We start from the raw sequence: 18,456 nt of genomic DNA, 5'->3' as shown, positions 1-18,456 counted from the left end.
TTTTTACTTAATATAATAGCTGATAGCCTTCGTAGCTCTTGCTTTTTTTAGTAATATTAGTCTTATATTAATTATAAGTTTAATATAATGTAAATAAATAAATAAATAAATAATAAATTATATTTTCTTTTAGATCTCATGATGTTCTTGCTGCCCTTAGGCAGGCCATTAAAATGGGTCGCACAGTTTTTGTGGATCTATTAGGAGCAATATTAGAAAAAACGTAAGTTATTGAAATATAACAAAAACGATTATGTTAAAAAAATCTTTAATATAATTTTAGATCGTCCTGGAATTTAGATTTATGTATTTTAATATTACCAGAAATTTATGAATTGCTGCAAAGTCAACATAAATTGTAAGTAAAAAACAATAACTTTTTAAATTTAAGAGAAACTTTTGATTTGAGAGCAGAGTAGGGGGCAAATTCTAGCATTCGAAAGAGAGCGAAACCTAAATGGAATTTTTAAAAGTTTTACTAGAAATTTTGATCGGTTTTGAATGCCAGAACTTGGGCCTAGATTGCCAATATTCTAAACAATATATCATTTAAATTTTCTTTCTATTTTAGTCACTATACACGTGCATGTGATACGCTACGTGTTATACTCTCAAATTTCTTGCCAATAATTCAGGATAATCTTGATCCCTGGGTCAATGGTTTGGGTGTGGATGTTACACGAGAAGAACGCCATCGCAAATGTTTAGAATGTCAACGATGGCTTTTACAAATACGAAATTTACCCGAAAGCAATCATTTTGGTACCACACTCAGCCAATTGCAAAATATGATTGTTAATATTTAAGAAATAATAAGTACACAGGTCTTATACAATTTTTATGTTTAATAGTTACCCCCTTTTTACTTATATTTTCTTAATTCATTTATTTATTAATTATGTTTTTTTCTTTATTATTATTATTATTATTTTCGATTTCCTTTGTTTCTAATTTTTATTTTATTATGTAATTTTATTTTGTTTTTCTTAATTTTTTTGTGTGTTACTAAATTTTTGTTTTTCTGTTTTTTAATTTATTAAAAAAAACACTCCTTATTTGTAATTATAACACAAAAAAATTATTGTTTATAAAGTGAAAAAAATTAAATTTATTAAAAATTAACATGTTTTTTGCATTGCAATTCCTTTTTTTAGTTCGAAATTGGTTTTAGCAGCTGCAGGCAGCAAATTTTATTTTTTTAATGTTTTCTTTCCAGTTTGTTAATTTTAAAATTTACCCTAATTTATGTGTAAATTTGAATTTAAAGTATTTTAACACCAATTAAAGTTTTATTTTTAATTAATATATTTAATTTTTGATTTAATTTTGTAATGTACGTAGCCCTGTGTGCATGTGTTTATAGTCCGTTTTGTATTAATACAATTTAATTTTAGAATGATTTTGGTATATGAGTGTATAAGTTTTATTAATGTTTTTTTATTTAATAACATTTACATCATCTGATTTTCGTTTTTTCCTTTTTTTAATTAGAGTTGTAAAAATTAAAATATATTTGAAGTAAAAATGTTTTATGAATATGAAAAATACCACCAATATAAAAGACAATTTACAACTTTTTTCTAACAGTTTGCGTGAAAGTTAATGGTCTTTTTAGTTGTTTATTCTGCAATGGGGAAATTTCTTATTAATGAAAGAAAAATAAAAAAATACCTTTTAATATTTACTAAAAAAACTAAGTTGTTGTTCGAAGAATACTTTTCGGATTCAAAAGATTTTTTATTTATTTGAAAAATTTCGGTAATCTGAAATTATTCTATAAATTTTCGAAATATTTTCTTGTTGAAAATTTCTTTACTTTTGAAGATATTTTCTAAAGAAAATTTTTAAAAAAAAGTTTACTTACCTTATTAATTTATTATTTAACTACTAGATCCCTGTGCTAAAGAAGTTCTAGCGTTAACAATTGATTGAAATATAAAACTAAGACGTCATCAATTGGACATATTTAATACTTCACAGGAGTTTACCTAACCTGATCTAAATCATGACCCTTGAAATATATTTTTGAATTTTACTCCTATTAAGGTGCTTCAAGTTCATATAACACTCCAATGTTCATGTGGTACATGCTGGTACAATTATAAAAATATCACACAATCACCTGATACAATAGCATCACAAGCTCACTCTCGTCCAATTGGCTGGTGTTGTGTATGGGCCTTCAAGTTTATCAATCTCTGCATAGAATTTTTTGGAACTATTTTTTAAAAATTGGAATGTTTGTTTAACAAAAAACGTAAACCTTTCCAATAATACTTCTTTGTATACATGATCTGTACATGATTTGTTTAGTAGTCCTATGTAATGTAGACATGGAACATCCATAGCCTACAGATCATAGATCCCATATGGGATTTCACCTAGCACATCACAATATTAAATGAAATATGATTTTGTCCATATATTCGGATAAGTTTTGTACATAAATTTGAGGAGTACTGTTTACAGGCGTGTGCGGGGTTACTTCATAAAGTGTACAATTTATGAAGTTAACTTAACTTTATTCAGACAATTTGCATGGTAGACAATTACAATTGTAAATTGTAATTGTCTAACCGCCATTGAAAAATAACGATGATAACGTCCGAACTGTTCTTGAACTCAATCGTAAAGTGTGATTATGGAAAAAATTTACGCCAACATATACTGTTGGATGAAAGATATAAAATCAAACTATTACAAGATAACAATGAGAAGTGCCCAAATTCCTACAATCCTCAAAATCTCTTGTGAAACTGTCTAATACTCAAAAAACTGTACAGTTCAGTGTCTAATTACCTTAGTTTTCCTTTTTGACATGGTCGATATTTGATATTTTCAAAGAATTCTGGTTCAAACAAACTCAGTTACAAACAGAGACTCCAAAACATTGAAAAAAAAAAATCCGCACAACTCTGGCATAATTAGAAAATGTTTCATCTCTAATAATTTTCGAACATAAATTCGAGTTTTATCATTTTAAACTGTTTTGTACATTTTTCGAAAATTACTACGAAATTCAATTTAATTTAAATTTTTTCGAATAGAAAACTAAGCTGACTAAAAAAAACTAATAAACTAACATTGCTAAAAGTTTGTAAAAGTCTTACAAGTTTTTTGTTTCGAAATATTTAAGTTTTTTCACATCATACGATTTTATTTATTTCGCTTCGTATACAGAAAAAAATACACATAATTTTTATGAATTTTGTGAATTTAATCCCCAAATTATTTTTAAAATCAAAAGTACATAAATAGTATGATATTGTACTTATATTTAATATTTTGTAAATAATGTAATAAATGTCCAATGTATTCTATTTCTATAATGTTTGGATAATATCCATACGTTTGTAAAATTTTTAAATAGACTTCTAATGTCGCCACTTTAGTGCCTACTTTGTTAACGTAATCGGAAACTTTACTGTTCCCAAACAATCGAGAAAGTAGACATTTAAAAGTCAAACGTTCATTGTCATGCGATGACTCTTTTTGGAATAGCTTTTTAATTGTCTATTTGTAATCTATGGAGTGGCTTTCTGCAAGGACAAGCACATGTTAAAATTGCCAATCAACCTGGTGGTTGAACATTTAAAAAAACTATTAATTTAAAACATTTTTCAAGAATTTTTTCTAAATATTAGCAAATTAAAATACATTTTCTGCTCGCTACAGGCGGCATTATTCTTCAGTCTTTAGTGATATAAATGAATTAAAACGCTGCTATTGGCTTTATCTAAATAGTTCAACTTTTTACAACTCTAATTTTTATTGCTGTTTTATTACAACTCAAATTGCATAAAAAATTCATAATAATTGAGATTTTAAATAGATTTTATTGAAATTATTCAACTGCCAAATTTATGATCATCTTTTCTTTTCTTTTAGTAATTTAATTTTTAATTTTTACAAAAACCATCAAGCCAATCAATTAACCCATACAAACTGATCTTCCATTTAAAAACAAACATTCAAATTTTTACACTAAAACAATAACAAATTTTTACTCAAATATAAAGTATTTTGTTCATTTTTTATTTAAAGACTTTGTTGTTAAACAAATTAATAAAACCTTTTCAATTGAATTTAATAGCATTCCCCCGCTTTATCGTTTTTTGTTTCCCTTAACTAATATTTGCATAAAGTGCCTTTTTATAAAATGCAAACCTTAACAAAAAGCTATAAACAAATAGTATTTTATGTTAAAAGCCCTTTATTGTTTTTTTAAATACTATTAATTTGTTTTTTTTTTTTTTTGTTCACTCATTAACCAATTAATAGGAATAGTAGGAATTAAGAAAAAATAAAACCATAGAGACTGTAGTAACGAAAAGTTTTTAAAAACAATTTGATTGAAATTTAAAGAAAGAATTCAATTTTATGACAATTATTGAATGTGAAAATTGGTTGTAAATCATACTTATAGAAAACAAACAAATTAAATAAAAACAATTAACCCTGAAAGAACAAAAGAAATTTTAAACCGTCTTTATGTAAATATAATATTTACAAAGAAAATACAAAAAATACATAAATGAAAAAGTTTTAACATAAAGTATATTATATATAAAAAAACAAATATTTTTGCACTTAATATATAAATAATAACAAATAAAATTACTTATAATTAAACTACTAAGTAATAATTAGAAATTCGATATTAAAGTTTTTTCGAAATTCAATAAATATAAACAAAAAAAAAACAAAACCTACTACCACCAACCAAATAAACCAAGAACACTTTTTTGAACAGTTTTTTTTTTTAATTATAAAATATAAATAACCACATATCACAAAATTATACAATATAGTTTCTCATCATCATATTCAACACATTAACTAAAACACAAAGCAATAGTTATTATATGTTAACTTTAAATTAATATTATTACAATAACAAATAACACTCTTTTAAAGCAATAATAATTTTATTTCTTTTTTTATCATCAGCATAAAAAGAAAGAGAATATTAAATAATAAATCGCCACAAAATATTTAGTCAAAAATAAACAAAACAACACTTTAAAGTTTGAACTTTTGTTAATTTTTGTGTTTTCTTTTACGAAACATAAAACTAAAGTATATAAAACTAATTTAATTATGTATAAGCTATAATATTTATGCATTTCAATTTATAATGATATAAAAACAACAACACAAACATTATATTCACACTATCTCTCTCTTTCAATCTTCATCACTTACTTCCTGTTCTTTACATTTTATATTTACTCTCATACCTATTTAAAGTAAACAATACAACAAAATTGTACTTAATCGCTATGAAAGAAAACAGAAAAACTAAAGTTTTCATAATTCGTTTTAGTTAAGTCCTTTAATTCTATTAAAGAATAATTTACCTTATAAGTTTCAATTAAAAAAAAACTTAGTTTTAAAATGTCTTTGTAGTTTTATCTTAAATCCTAAAACAAAAATAAACTTTTAATTTAATTTTTAGTTATTTAAATGCTAATTATCTGTATGTAATAACGTTTTATTTTATATTTTTAAACAAACATGTACTGTCATAACAAATAATTAATAATATTTAATAAAAAAAAAAAATTAAAAAATTTTTTCAAGAAATTATAAGTGCTTTTTAAATTTGAGTGTATTTAGAAAATTTTAAAAGATAAGAGACTATAGTCGAATTTATATACAATATAATATTTAAAAACTTTCGCTATTTATTATTTAAATATAAACCATTTAAATTATGTACATATTTTTAACATGTTATGTTCGATAGATTCTATACAGATGCCATAGAATTCATTACCACTTTAAAAATTAAAATTCAATATTAATAGAAGAAGCCGCCATTTTGTCAAAATATTATATATTGATATCAGTCCCACATATATTCAATTTTATAAGGTTAATAAGAAGTGAGCTAATGATCGACTCACTTGATTCCGCTGTGTTACCTTATAACGGATAATGGCTCCTATTCTGCATTTTAATTCGAATCGAAATTTTCTCCGTTTGGCACATTTGATATTCGACATTTCGAATCGACTCTCCGCCACATAAACAACAACTTACAAAAACGTAGGTACGATCGTAACACAGAATACACGCATTCGTAAATCATTGAAACGAAATGAAATTGCTTTTTCTTTTCTTTACGATTCAGTTTTTTGTTGAAATAATATTTTTCGATCGTAATCGTAACTGAAATGCAGAATAGGGGTGAATAACTCGACCCATCCTGTGTACATTACACTCAACATGGAATCGAACAACAAATTAACGACGCAATATCGGAATAACACTGTAAAGTTTTCGTAGTCTCATTTTTGAAAGTTCAATCAATCCTCCGCTCGTCATAGACTGCTTATCATTGTATACACTGAAAAAAAATCCATGCCTAATATATACGAAAAATGTCGTACATTGTACGAATCATTCGTTGTTTCGCACCACAAAATTCTTTCGTAATATATACGAAATTGTACGAAATATTTTAGTATAATGCAAAATATTCTTGAAAAAATTAATTTACATAAATTGAAAAAAGGGAATTTTGAATAAATATGGTAAAATTTACGAAATATTAATTTCTTCAAACATTTTTGTTCATGTTAAAATAAATTTTCTAATTTTAGTTCAAAATTATTCTACACACGAATTTTCAATTTTTTTTATGAAAATAATTCGAGAATAATATTATACTTTTGCTTAAATTTTATAAAACTATTGTAGTTTTATTTATTCATAATATAATTAATATCATTATGGTTAATTTCGCTAAAATTTAAGAAAAAAAATATTACGAAAGGTTTTCGTACTTTCGTAAAAATAGAAAAGGGGTTTATTAAATAATATTTCGTATTATACACGAAATTTTTGTAAATATTACGAAAATAGAAGTTACGAAATTTTTTTTCGTAAAGTTGAGCAGGGATTATTTTCAGTGTAGAAAATCAATCACCTCTCTTTTGTGACAAATAGTTCCCTCTTATAAATATATATTTATTGCATAAAGTCCTTCTATATTAAAATTCATAAAAAGGGTTTGGTTAAGAACACTTTTCGAGCCTTAAATTGTCAAAATATTCAAATATCGAAATTGCATTCCATCTTTTTATAGCTAATTCCAATTTACGAAATTTTATTAAAAATTTAATAAATTGTAAGCCGATTGAACGTGTTTATGATTGTGTTGCGATTGACCTGTGTGATATTCAAATTAGTTTGATATTTTTGTGCTGGGAAATTTACTCAAACAAATACAACTTTTTGTGCAATAATCAAAGTTTGTCCAAAAATATTTTGGGGTCAGTTTCATGATAGCGGTTATTTTGAAAAATATATATTGTACATGCATGCTGGTGTAATATATAGTTCGAGCACAATCAAATTATCGTGGTAACATGCTGGTGTTGTGTATGGTCCCTTTCAGGCACTATAATAAAATAAACATTTTATTTCAAATAATTTCAATATTTATTATATTTATATTTTATGAAAAAGATTCGATAATTTTTTATTTAATTCTAATTGAGAAGCTTTGTCAATTTAAAATACGGTTATTTTTATTTATTTCACTAATATATTCATTTATATTTATCAGAACATTATATAAAAATTTCACAAAAACTATAACTAATTATTTCAAATTGATCCACACATGTTGTACTACTTTTTTTGATGATCTTAATTTTTCCAAATCTCGATTTGTATTTCCTGCAATCGTTTGTACTGGTCCCTTATTCACATACATTGTGGTAGTGTTTGTAATAACTGGATGTTGTATGGCATCAATTGCTAACTCATCGGGATATTTTAAATTTAATAAATATTCACCATCATCATCAAAAAGTTTAAAATTTCTAGCATTAAAACGATCTCGTTGAAAATGTATGTGACCTTTTGGGGAATTTCGTGTGGGAGTTATAAGATTATTACGACTTTTACGATATTTCGGTATAAATTTATTGTCTGGTCTTATAACAGCATGTATTTTTGTTTTAAAAGGTTGATGACCCGATATTTGTTGATGATATATTTTATGTATTATAGAATATGGTAATAGAACATCGGTTTCGTAGGGCATTATTCCTTTAGTGTATATACGTACAATTGAGGATTTTTCACTGGTTATAGGAAAAGAATTTAAACATTTTTGAAATGTTAATAATATTATTAAGTTTAGCATTATTATTGTTTTGTGTTTTTCTTGATAATTATTCTATATTTTAGTTCTTTACTCTTTTAAGCACAAATTTCAACTAATTGAAACTTTAAATAAGAGTTTTTAAAACTTAAATTGTTAAAACTAATTTATAAAAAAAACTCATAAAAATTATTAAATCTTACATGCTCTGTTGGCCCAATTGTTGTTAGATCGTTGGATTTTATGTACGGTTTTGGTGGCTGTAAGTGATCTTTCTACATACACCCATTTTTTTGTTGGTAGTTCATTTACCACCACCATTATGCAATTATTAAAAAAAAAACTTTTGTTTTTAACACATTTCAACACAACATAACACTTGTATGGTTCAGTTAACGAGAATAATTCTCCATTTAATGGTCTTTTACCTTTACACGCCTTTTTTTGTCATAATTTTGTATCTATTTAATGCACTGTGGTCTATAAAATTTTCTTTTTATGTCAAAAGAGTTGTTCTAATAAATTAAAACATAAATTTTATTATACTCATAAAAATGTTTTGTTAATATATACATTTAATAATATTTAAACCTTTAGACTTATTTAATATGAACATAAATTAAAAATATATTTACATATTTTTTTTACATTAAAAAAGTTTTCATTTAAAAAATATTCACTTCCGAAAATAAACTATCTCCTCCCAACCACTGTTCATATTTTGATAAATTTATTACCACAATTATATAAAGTACTTGGTGTTTTTTTTCATTTTGCTGCCGACATAATGTTTATGTCTTTCTTTTTGTTATTAAATATAATTAATTTAATTTTGTTTATTTCACATACAAACCTCTAATGAGAATCTTTAATGACCCATATTGTTTCTCTAACAGAATTAAAATTTTGTATATATCTCTACAAATATCGTAAAATGAATGATGTTGATGATTGTATACGTATGTATAAGAGTTTACTTTTGTTAATTTAAGATTTTTATCATTTTAAGTCGGATTCATACATTAGGGTAATATCCAAAGTAATGTAGTACCGAATAGTGTTCTAATAACGATAACATTCTTTTCGAGTCATCTTGGTGAAAAATCCTTCAGCGGAAAATCGACTTTCTAAAAACCACTCACACAGAAATTTTTATAGTATAATCTAGTTTATGTCAAACAATGACACTTGTTCATTTTGAGATTTTTCGATTTTGTATCCAAAAATGTTAGACTTTGTTTAAAGGGCCCAACACAACATCGGCATGCTGGCACAATAATTCATGGTGGAACCATATATGACATCAGCATGCTAGTAGCGTGTTTGTTTTTAAAAAAATTTGTATTGTAAAGGTCGTTGAAAATAAAACAAATATTACAAAGAAGTGACCTATTTTGTTTACCGCATGTATGCGACCCTTTAGAATAAATATCGAAAACTTTAAAGAATTTTCCGCAGAAGCTTTTTAAACGGTCGGAGAAAAAGAGAGCAATTAAACAGGTCGATTTTCAATATGTTTCAACTTGGAAGTTTTACTGAATCGATTCCCTTTAGAATGAATTGTGAGAAAATTTGAGTCTCTCTAATTCTCTGATAAAACCTAGAACAATTGCGATGATTAAGTCCCGAAATATTTCCCATTTTGTCAAAGAACCCATTTCTCAAGTATTTCAAGCTCATATTCTGTATTATATTTCAATGGCAAAGTATGTACCCAATCGTCTCTATATATCTTAGCATATCCCGTCAACTGTTCAACATATAGTCAAAGGCCATAACTGAGAAATATTTTGCTAAGATGTCTGCCAGAATCCATAGACTGTGCCTATCTATTCCTATAATAAATATTGGTTGGCTTCTCAAAGTTTTCTTCAAACTAATTTTTCTTTGTGGATAGTTACTGGTCTTATTTTATCTTACAAATCACTCAGACCTTAAGGGTCTGAACTTAGAATAATAATGTATCTGGTTACGAGGACAATATAAGTTAAAATTATGCCTAAAGAAAAAATAATTAAATTTTTGGAATAAATCAATGGGAATCAATAAGGAATAATAGAAATTTTAAAACGTAAATGTTCAAAAAATTAATCAATGCTTAAAATTGTAAAACAAAGTGGTGAAAAATGAAATCGGAATTTAATTTAAATTAAAAATAAATTTTAGCAAAAATGTATTTTTTATGTAAAATTTTAAATTTTTGCAAATTTTTCGGTTAAATTATTTACAACAATAAAAACATATATAACATATTATAAACCTAAACAACAAGAAGGTTTTTGTTGAATAGGCGTCCCCAACTCATTAATAAATTCAAAATAATCTTTGCTATCATAATTCATTCATATGATAATGAGATATAAAATCATGTTGGCCAATTTTTTTGTTTTTGTATTTAATACTTTTAGTTCGAATGAAAAAATTGGGATGTTGTATAAATATTGTATATTTATTTAGCAAAAACTACTTGTAAAGTGTTAGCTTTTTTATTGTTTTTTAATTTTATATGTATATATGAAACAACAACAAAAAATCTCTTAACAAAAGTATTTGAAGAAATTTTAAAGATTTTGGGGAATTTCAAAATGCAAACTATATTTTTATTTGAAATTGTGTAATTTTTAAATGAATTTAAATGAATGAACTATTTATTAAGTGTATTTGAATTTATTACAATAAAGTGATGACGACAATGATCAAAATGGTTTTTAAGTTTTAGTATAAAAATCATTGATGAACTTGCAGACAGTATCAGTTCATTACTTACATTCCTTAGAGTAGTTCCAGTTTTGCTTTAGTTGGAAATTAAACAAGACTTAAGCGCAAAATTTCCAACATGAAGGTAAAAAAATCATAAATCAAATGCTGTGGATTATTTGGGACAATACTTAAAGGATTACTTTCTTGCAAATGTTTTTAGGTATTCATCTGTATTTTGGCTGTTATGGCAACTACTTGCTCTGCCGGTTTATTAGCTGGCATTCTTGAAGGTGGTAACAGTGGCGGTAGTGGTGGTTATGGTTATGGTCCAGGAGGCCATGGTGGTCATGATGGTGGCCAAGTTCATACAGTTGTAGTTCACCACGAAGAAGGTGGCCATGGAGGTCATGGTAGCTTCTCTGGTGGTTTTGATCATGGTCATGAAGAAGTTAAAACTGTTAAAGTGATCCACGAAGAAGGTGGTCATGGTGGTTTCTCTGGTGGTCATGTTGAACAATTCCATGGTGGTCATCAAGAAGTTAAAACTGTTAAAGTAATTCACGAAGAAGGTGGACATGGAGGTTTCTCCGGCGGTCACTTCGAGCATGGTCATGGTGGTCACGAAGAAGTTAAAACTGTTAAAGTAATCCATGAAGAAGGTGGTCATGGAGGTTTCTCTGGTGGTCACGGTGGTCATCATGAAGTTAAAACTGTTAAAGTAATTCATGAAGAAGTTGGTCATGGAGGTTTCTCTGGCGGTCATTTTGAACATGGTCATGGCGGTCACGAAGAAGTTAAAACGGTCAAAGTAATTCACGAAGAAGGTGGCCATTCTCACGGTGGTCACTTCGAACATGGTGGTCATCAAGAAGTAAAAACTGTTAAGGTAATCCACGAAGAAGGTGGTCATGGCGGTTTCTCTGGCGGTCATTTCGAGCATGGTCACGGTGGCCACGAAGAAGTTAAAACCGTTAAAGTAATCCACGAAGAAGTTGGTCATGGCGGTTTCTCCGGCGGTCATATTGAACATGGTGGTCACCAAGAAGTTAAAACCGTTAAAGTAATACATGCAGATGGTGGTCATTCCCATGGTGGTTTCTCCGGCGGTCATCAAGAAGTTAAAACCGTCAAAGTAATCCACGAAGAAGGTGGTCACGGAGGTTTCTCCGGTGGTCACTTCGAACATGGACATGGTGGTCATCAAGAAGTTAAAACCATTAAAGTATTCCACGAGGAAGGAGGTCATGGTGGTTTCTCCGGCGGTCATGTTGAACATTTTGGTGGTCACCAAGAAGTTAAAACCGTCAAGGTAATTCATGAAGATGTTGGTCACGCCCATGGTGGTTTCTCAGGCGGTCATTTTGAACATGGCCATGGCGGTCATAGAGAAGTTAAAACCATTAAAGTATTCCATGAACAAGGTGGCCATTCTCACGGTTGGAATTAAGCACTTTGTGGTTGGCTATGTTAGCCACATGTGATTAATCTAGTCTCTATGTTAAAACTGTAGAATCATTACTGTTATTGTTATTTAGTATGTAATATGAACTGTTAATTAGGATTAAGTTAAAAAAATAAATTATATAGAATTAAAAATTGTTGTGATTTCCGATACGAATTACTGAGTGAATTAGATCAGAATGCATTCCAAAATTTGTGGATTTATAAATATTTGGTTGCCGCTAGATGAGACGGGTTGTACATACCTAATCGAAGACCAGACCTAATCGAAATTTTTAAACTGTTAAAATGATACTAAACTAAACAAAACTAAACTATATGTTTATAAAGAGTAAAGTTCTGTTGAATTTGATTTTATGCGTTATAAAATGTCTTCGAATACCTGTCATAATTGATAGTTGTTTAAAGCTCACATATCTTGAGGAAGGAAATAAAAATAACAACAGTTAAACCTTTGAGTGGCTTGGTACTCATATGATGTAAACCTTACCTATGAAAGAGTATTCAGTTAAAAGATTTTTAGAATCCAATACGGTCCTAGATTTAAATTTATCATTTGATATCGCCCTAATTGCTTTCTGGATATCGGTATTTTGTATTCTGGGTCTGGAACTTATTAAACATCTTCCAGAGTATTCTATCGTCTATACCAATTGTTATAATAGTCTGCACGAATTACTTTTGAGCAAAAATAAATTATAAATAGGGTAAAGTATGAAGAAAATCGGGCCACAGTTAATACTTGTCTTCATATTAGGTCTTGTCCAGAAAAGAAATTACATAAATAGTAAAAGCAATGATTAATTCGTCAAAAAAAATATATAACAAACTAAATCTCTTTTAAAAATTTAAGTCCACTGCATTATTGATTTTACCCACAAATAACCTATCTTGCAAAAAAAAAAAATGATTTTATCTTTAAATCGTTAAAAAATTATGAATCAAGTTAAATTCGAAAAAAATTACCTTGATTTTATTTTTGGAAGTGTCAATCCATAAAAACCCATATGATATTGAAAATTTGCAAACGGAAAAACAAATTTGTATGTAAAATTTAGTTTATAAATATAGACGTTGCTATATTAGTGTTAATAGTACTTTATTAAACTTTAAATAACAAAAAAATAATTTACATAAATATTTACATTTCATATCTATCACTATTCACCATAATTATTTTCCCCAACCTCCGCCATGACCACCATTTGATTGTTTAACATGTAAGATTTTTAAAATTTTTACCGATTTACCAGCATGGGAAATACCTCCTCCATGCTGGCCTGAATGTTTTGGTAACGTTATTATTTTAAAAATTTGTTCCTGTTTTGGAGGAGGTGCATTCTTGGCCGGTTGATCATGTATAATAACTTTATAAACCTGAAGTTTAGGTTTGGGTTTTGGAGGATGTAATGGTTTAGCATAATATGTAGTAGTTTTCTTGGGTTTAGTACCCATTTTTGTAACGGGATATATATAACCATCGCCAATACCACCTTTGGGTGGTTTAGCCGATATAGTTAAACATAGTTGTAGAATTACGAGTATCACTAGGGCAAATGTTACTGAAAACTTTAGAAAATAAATTTAATTAAATAATAAAAAATTTAAATAATTGATTTTTTTTACTGACCTTCATAACTTCCGCTTAATGAGCACGGCGAAGATAAAGTTTTAAAGTAATCCTTAAGTTTGATGAGATGTAACTGATTTTACTTTCATGGTCCATCATTGATTTTATAGTGATAGTTGAATGATGAGTTTTAAGTATTATTTGTATTAAATCGTCATGTTGTTTCAAAGTTACTTTGTTGAGTGTTATGCTATGTTGTAGGTTATTTTGCGTCATCGTAATATTAATATAATATAATGAAAATACACTCATTAAAAACTGTTAGTTAAATGTTGTGTAAAGTTTTTGTCCCAGATTGATTCAAATGTTTATTATCTATTAACAATTTAAAAATTATTATCTATATAACAAGCAATTACTTTCGTAAATTCAAAGTAAGAATGTGTAAATCCAGAGTGTACTCTTTTAGATGAGCTAAACACGAAATTTTTCCAAATATTTGAGTCACTATAACAGCGTGGAGACATCTTTGTTAAGTTAAGGATATCTCGACGAAACAGCTATAAGAGAGACATTTATTTTTAAGTCAACAGATTGGTCTACCAGTTCAAATAAAATTGAATTACTACTAACTAATTTCTTTGGGTGTAAATAAGTTAGCGTGTGTGTTTCAATATTGACCAAGTCATTATAACGCTTAAGAGTTCACCGGCAATAAACGTTTGTAAAGAAAGACAAATTATGTTTTTGTTTTTAATATTTTTTATTTTATTTAACTAAGTTTATTTATGAATTTTGGTGTGTGTTTTTTACACTGAAACATTTGATGTAACAATAAATGGATCTACTATGGCTTACATAACTAAAAAAATTGACTACTTAAAAAACTAATAACAGATTTTGGCACAATCATGCTTGACAAACAATCCAACAAACTGATGTCTACTTACAATGTGAGATGGGATGGATGTGAGCATGAGATGAGTGGATGCTTAGTTTGCTTCACTATTTCCCTATCTATATATGAATGCATAGATGAGGGTGAACTTATTGCCAACCACCGGAGGGAGGCAAGTAAGAGTTTGATGGAGCAGCACCACCGTAACTGCCACCAAAGCTACCACCGTAACTGGCACCTCCAGATGGAGCACCGCCGTTGGGGTTCAAAGCACCGATGACCTTCAAAGATTTAAGTGTTTCGAAAGTATCATCGAAACCGGCACCAGTAGAGGAACCAGCATCAGCATAACCACCAGAAGAGAAACCGCCAGAAGAATAACCAGAATCAGCATAACTACCACCAGCAGAGGATTGTTCATGAATGACTTTGATGGTTTTAACAACTTCTTGAGCAGCACCGCTGTGACCACCAGTAGAGTAGCCGCCATGACCGCCAGTAGCGGGTTGTTGTTCATGAATAACTTTAATGGTTTTAACAACTTCTGGGGCACCAGCGTCAGCATAGCCACCATGTTCTGGAGCAGGGTAACTAGCATGTTGTTGAGGTTGTTGTTCGTGGATTACTTTAATGGTTTTGACTTCTTCATGACCATGATCATGACCGTGTTCAGGAGCGGGATAACTGACATGTTGAGGAGCTTGTTGTTGTTCATGGATAACCTTAATGGTTTTAACTTCTTCAACGGGAGCATGATCGTGATGTTCTGGGGCGGGGGCAGGGAAACTGACATGATGAGGAGCTTGTTGTTGTTCGTGAATTACTTTAATGGTTTTGACTTCTTCGTGTCCATGGTCATGACTATATTCGGGAGCTGGAGCAGGATAACTAACTTGAGGAGCGGATTGTTGCTCATGAATAACCTTAATAGTTTTGACTTCTTGTTGACCACCATGGCTGTGACCAGAGTAAACACCATGACCGCCAGATTGTTGTTCATGAATAACTTTGATAGTCTTTACTTCTTGTTGACCACCATGACCCGAGTAGTCGGAATGGCCAGAGAAATCACCATGACCCCCGGATTGTTGCTCATGGATGACCTTGATAGTCTTTACTTCTTGTTGACCACCATAACCACCACCAGAATAGCCACCATGACCACCACCCACTGAACCGCCATGAATTACTTGGATAGTTTTGACCACACCACCGGCGGAGCCAGATCCTCCATGGCCAGCATCATAACTGTAACCGCCACCAGAGGAATATGAGCTACCGCCACCTGATGAACCTCCAAAACTACCACCGCCAATAAAACCGGCCGAGCATGTTGCTACCAAAACTGCTAAGACACAAACGAAAACCTAGAGATCAAGAAAAAAGTGTTCAATTATTTTCCTTTAATATTGAATGACATTTTTGATTTACCTTCATTTTAGGAATCTTCTTGCTTAATGTGTTTTTAAGAGATCTAGGGAAACTCCTGATGAGTTGTTGTGTCTTAATGAAATGAGACTGATACTATTTCAATAGATTCGCTCACATTTTATAAGAAAACAAAAGCAGGTACTGCTGCATAATTAAAATCAATCTGATATCCCAAAACCAAAATAAGATCGGTACTAATTATAATGTAAACGTATGTATCTACATGTGTACATATGTAGGTATAGACAACCTATTAGTAAAATTTTTAATCTTGTGGATGCGTTGGATGGTTTGGAAGATACAAAAAAAAAAAACATTCGTAACTAATAATTCACAGTTGCATATTCATTTTTTTCTTCGTTTTCTACTTCATTATCTCAATTTCGTTTTCAAAATTTTCAATTTATTTATCTATTTTTTATTTTTAATTTGCTCTGACAAACTATTACAGAAAAAACAAGACGTCAAAAAAAAAAAAACTATAATTAATTGCTTAATCTTCATCGCGTATGTTATTGTTGTTGTTATGTTAAGTTTATCCCATATAACCACTTTATAATTATAAACATTTATTTTGTTGAAGAAGTTTTTGGAGTGCGTTTTGACCCTCTTCATTATTAAAAAATTAAAAAATTTATTAATTCTTCCCAAAAGTTGTTGGTTTGTCAAATTTGTGCATTTTTAATATTGTTATTAATTTGTTTTTTTATATTTTATTAATACTATTTGGAATCAAAACTTACTTTCATTTTTAAGACTATTTCTGAGTACCCTACATCATGATTGAATTGAATATTGCCTTTATTTATACTATAATTCTAAACTACATATAAATAATGTTTGTTTCTGAACTCGTCAGTTTTACCGGTAATTAGAAAAATAACAAAATACAAATTCTAACTGTGCAGTTAACTGTGGTGAGCTCATAGTAAGTAGTGACGGTTAAATTCGTATATGTCGTATGCTATTTGTTCTCTTATCAGTATTTAAAATTTCTCTTTCGTTTTCATTTTTCGAACATGGCTCCATTGTGCATTTGACATGTCAAATGCTAAATCAAAACCAGTTTTCTACTTCATATTTTGTTACAAATTCATAATAACACAAATATTTCATTCTCCTCCTTACTATTTTTGGCATAATTTGCAAATACATTCATATATGCATATTAAACAAATTTAAAATGCTAATAACCATTCGAAATTTATATCGTCAGCTATAGGTTAATCTAAATTTAAATCAAACGAAATTAATACGACAAAATTAATATAATAACATATAGTGTAAAATAAAATATCAAAATTTTGGATGTTAATAGCAAATATAATCTAAAAGTAATGGAATTACTAAAAGTCTCAAAATTAAAAAAAAAAATCCAACGAGTCATGGCCGAAATAATAAAGCACTATAGCACTTTCAAAAAGGAAAAAATATAAATTTCAATTTCTATAGAGAACTTAATTTCCTACATTTTGGTTGAAAAGTACTATTCCGTGTCATTGATGGTTTTCGAGCTATAGTGCATAATTTTTCCATTGCACTAATATTTTCAAATCTTAGTATAGATTGCACTAATTAAAAATTTCACATATTTTATTCATAAGGAGTTAATTTAAACTTGCGCTTATTCATTGTTATACGTTTTATCTTAAATCATTGTGCAATGTCTGTCTATCCGTAGTTTTAGTTAGTATCACAGGTCATATTTAATTGCGGTCACAAACCGCATATTTAGACTACTATTCCCATCCATTTGTATTTAAAATCAGACTTAATCTTTAGTTTGTAACAATTTTTAACTTTCAAAAGATTTAAATCTGATTTAGTGAAATTTAGTGGCAATATTTTTCAGACTTTATAGATTATGTCGACTATTTTTTCATATTATATTTATAATTGTGACCTGTTAATTATGTATTATTAATTTCTGATATAAGGAAATAATGCGACATTATTGGTATTGAAATTAATATATCGAAAAAAATATTTCTCTTTCAAAATGTAGGATAATAATTTCTCTATAGAAATAATAATAACATAAAACGAGTACTACGCAAAATATATCGCTTATTAGGTTAAAAACAGATTTTCGTAAACTTTTAACTCCAAAACCTTGCACACGATATTTTCGGTGACTTCTAATCCCTTACTAACTATGCTAAGAAGAAGCTATGTGCTATCTAAAATTTTGCAGCAAAACCCTTATGTTCCAGGGCTAAATGAACAAATTTATAAATCTTATGTAAAACATAAAACATTTTTAATCATTACACTGAA

The 18,456-nt window shown here is 28.4% G+C and overlaps 4 protein-coding genes across 5 annotated transcripts in view; 2 read left to right on the top strand and 2 right to left on the bottom strand.

The window, feature by feature from the left end:
- LOC111686880 (katanin p80 WD40 repeat-containing subunit B1) overlaps positions 1-908 on the top strand; it is a 33,432-nt gene extending 32,524 nt beyond the window's left edge. For both annotated transcript variants that reach the window (XM_023449284.2, XM_023449277.2), the window contains 3 exons: positions 134-223; positions 284-358; positions 572-908. In XM_023449284.2, coding sequence (XP_023305052.2) covers positions 134-223; positions 284-358; positions 572-806 — 400 coding nt within the window. In that variant the 3' untranslated portion in view covers positions 807-908. The remainder of the gene's footprint in view (positions 1-133; positions 224-283; positions 359-571) is intronic.
- Positions 909-10,955: 10,047 nt separating this feature from the next.
- LOC111686840 (keratin, type I cytoskeletal 9-like) lies at positions 10,956-12,394 on the top strand. Its single transcript, XM_023449236.2, has 2 exons — positions 10,956-10,961; positions 11,040-12,394. The coding sequence occupies exons 1-2, from the start codon at positions 10,956-10,958 to the stop codon at positions 12,264-12,266; spliced, it is 1,233 nt and encodes a 410-aa protein (XP_023305004.2). The 3' UTR covers positions 12,267-12,394.
- Positions 12,395-13,333: 939 nt separating this feature from the next.
- On the bottom strand, positions 13,334-14,068 carry LOC124418900. The gene is made up of 2 exons (XM_046946764.1): positions 13,911-14,068; positions 13,334-13,849 (listed from the first exon to the last, which is right to left on the bottom strand). Exons 1-2 carry the CDS (start codon positions 13,914-13,916, stop codon positions 13,454-13,456), a joined length of 402 nt encoding a protein of 133 aa, XP_046802720.1. The 5' UTR covers positions 13,917-14,068; the 3' UTR covers positions 13,334-13,453.
- Positions 14,069-14,658: 590 nt separating this feature from the next.
- LOC111686816 (keratin, type I cytoskeletal 9-like) lies at positions 14,659-16,346 on the bottom strand. The gene is made up of 2 exons (XM_023449201.2): positions 16,180-16,346; positions 14,659-16,115 (listed from the first exon to the last, which is right to left on the bottom strand). Exons 1-2 carry the CDS (start codon positions 16,183-16,185, stop codon positions 14,898-14,900), a joined length of 1,224 nt encoding a protein of 407 aa, XP_023304969.2. The 5' UTR covers positions 16,186-16,346; the 3' UTR covers positions 14,659-14,897.
- Positions 16,347-18,456: the final 2,110 nt, after the last annotated feature.

Source organism: Lucilia cuprina, chromosome 3 (assembly GCF_022045245.1).
Source record: "Lucilia cuprina isolate Lc7/37 chromosome 3, ASM2204524v1, whole genome shotgun sequence".
Classification (NCBI taxonomy): domain Eukaryota; kingdom Metazoa; phylum Arthropoda; class Insecta; order Diptera; family Calliphoridae; genus Lucilia; species Lucilia cuprina.
This window is presented reverse-complemented; position numbering and strand designations above follow the sequence as displayed.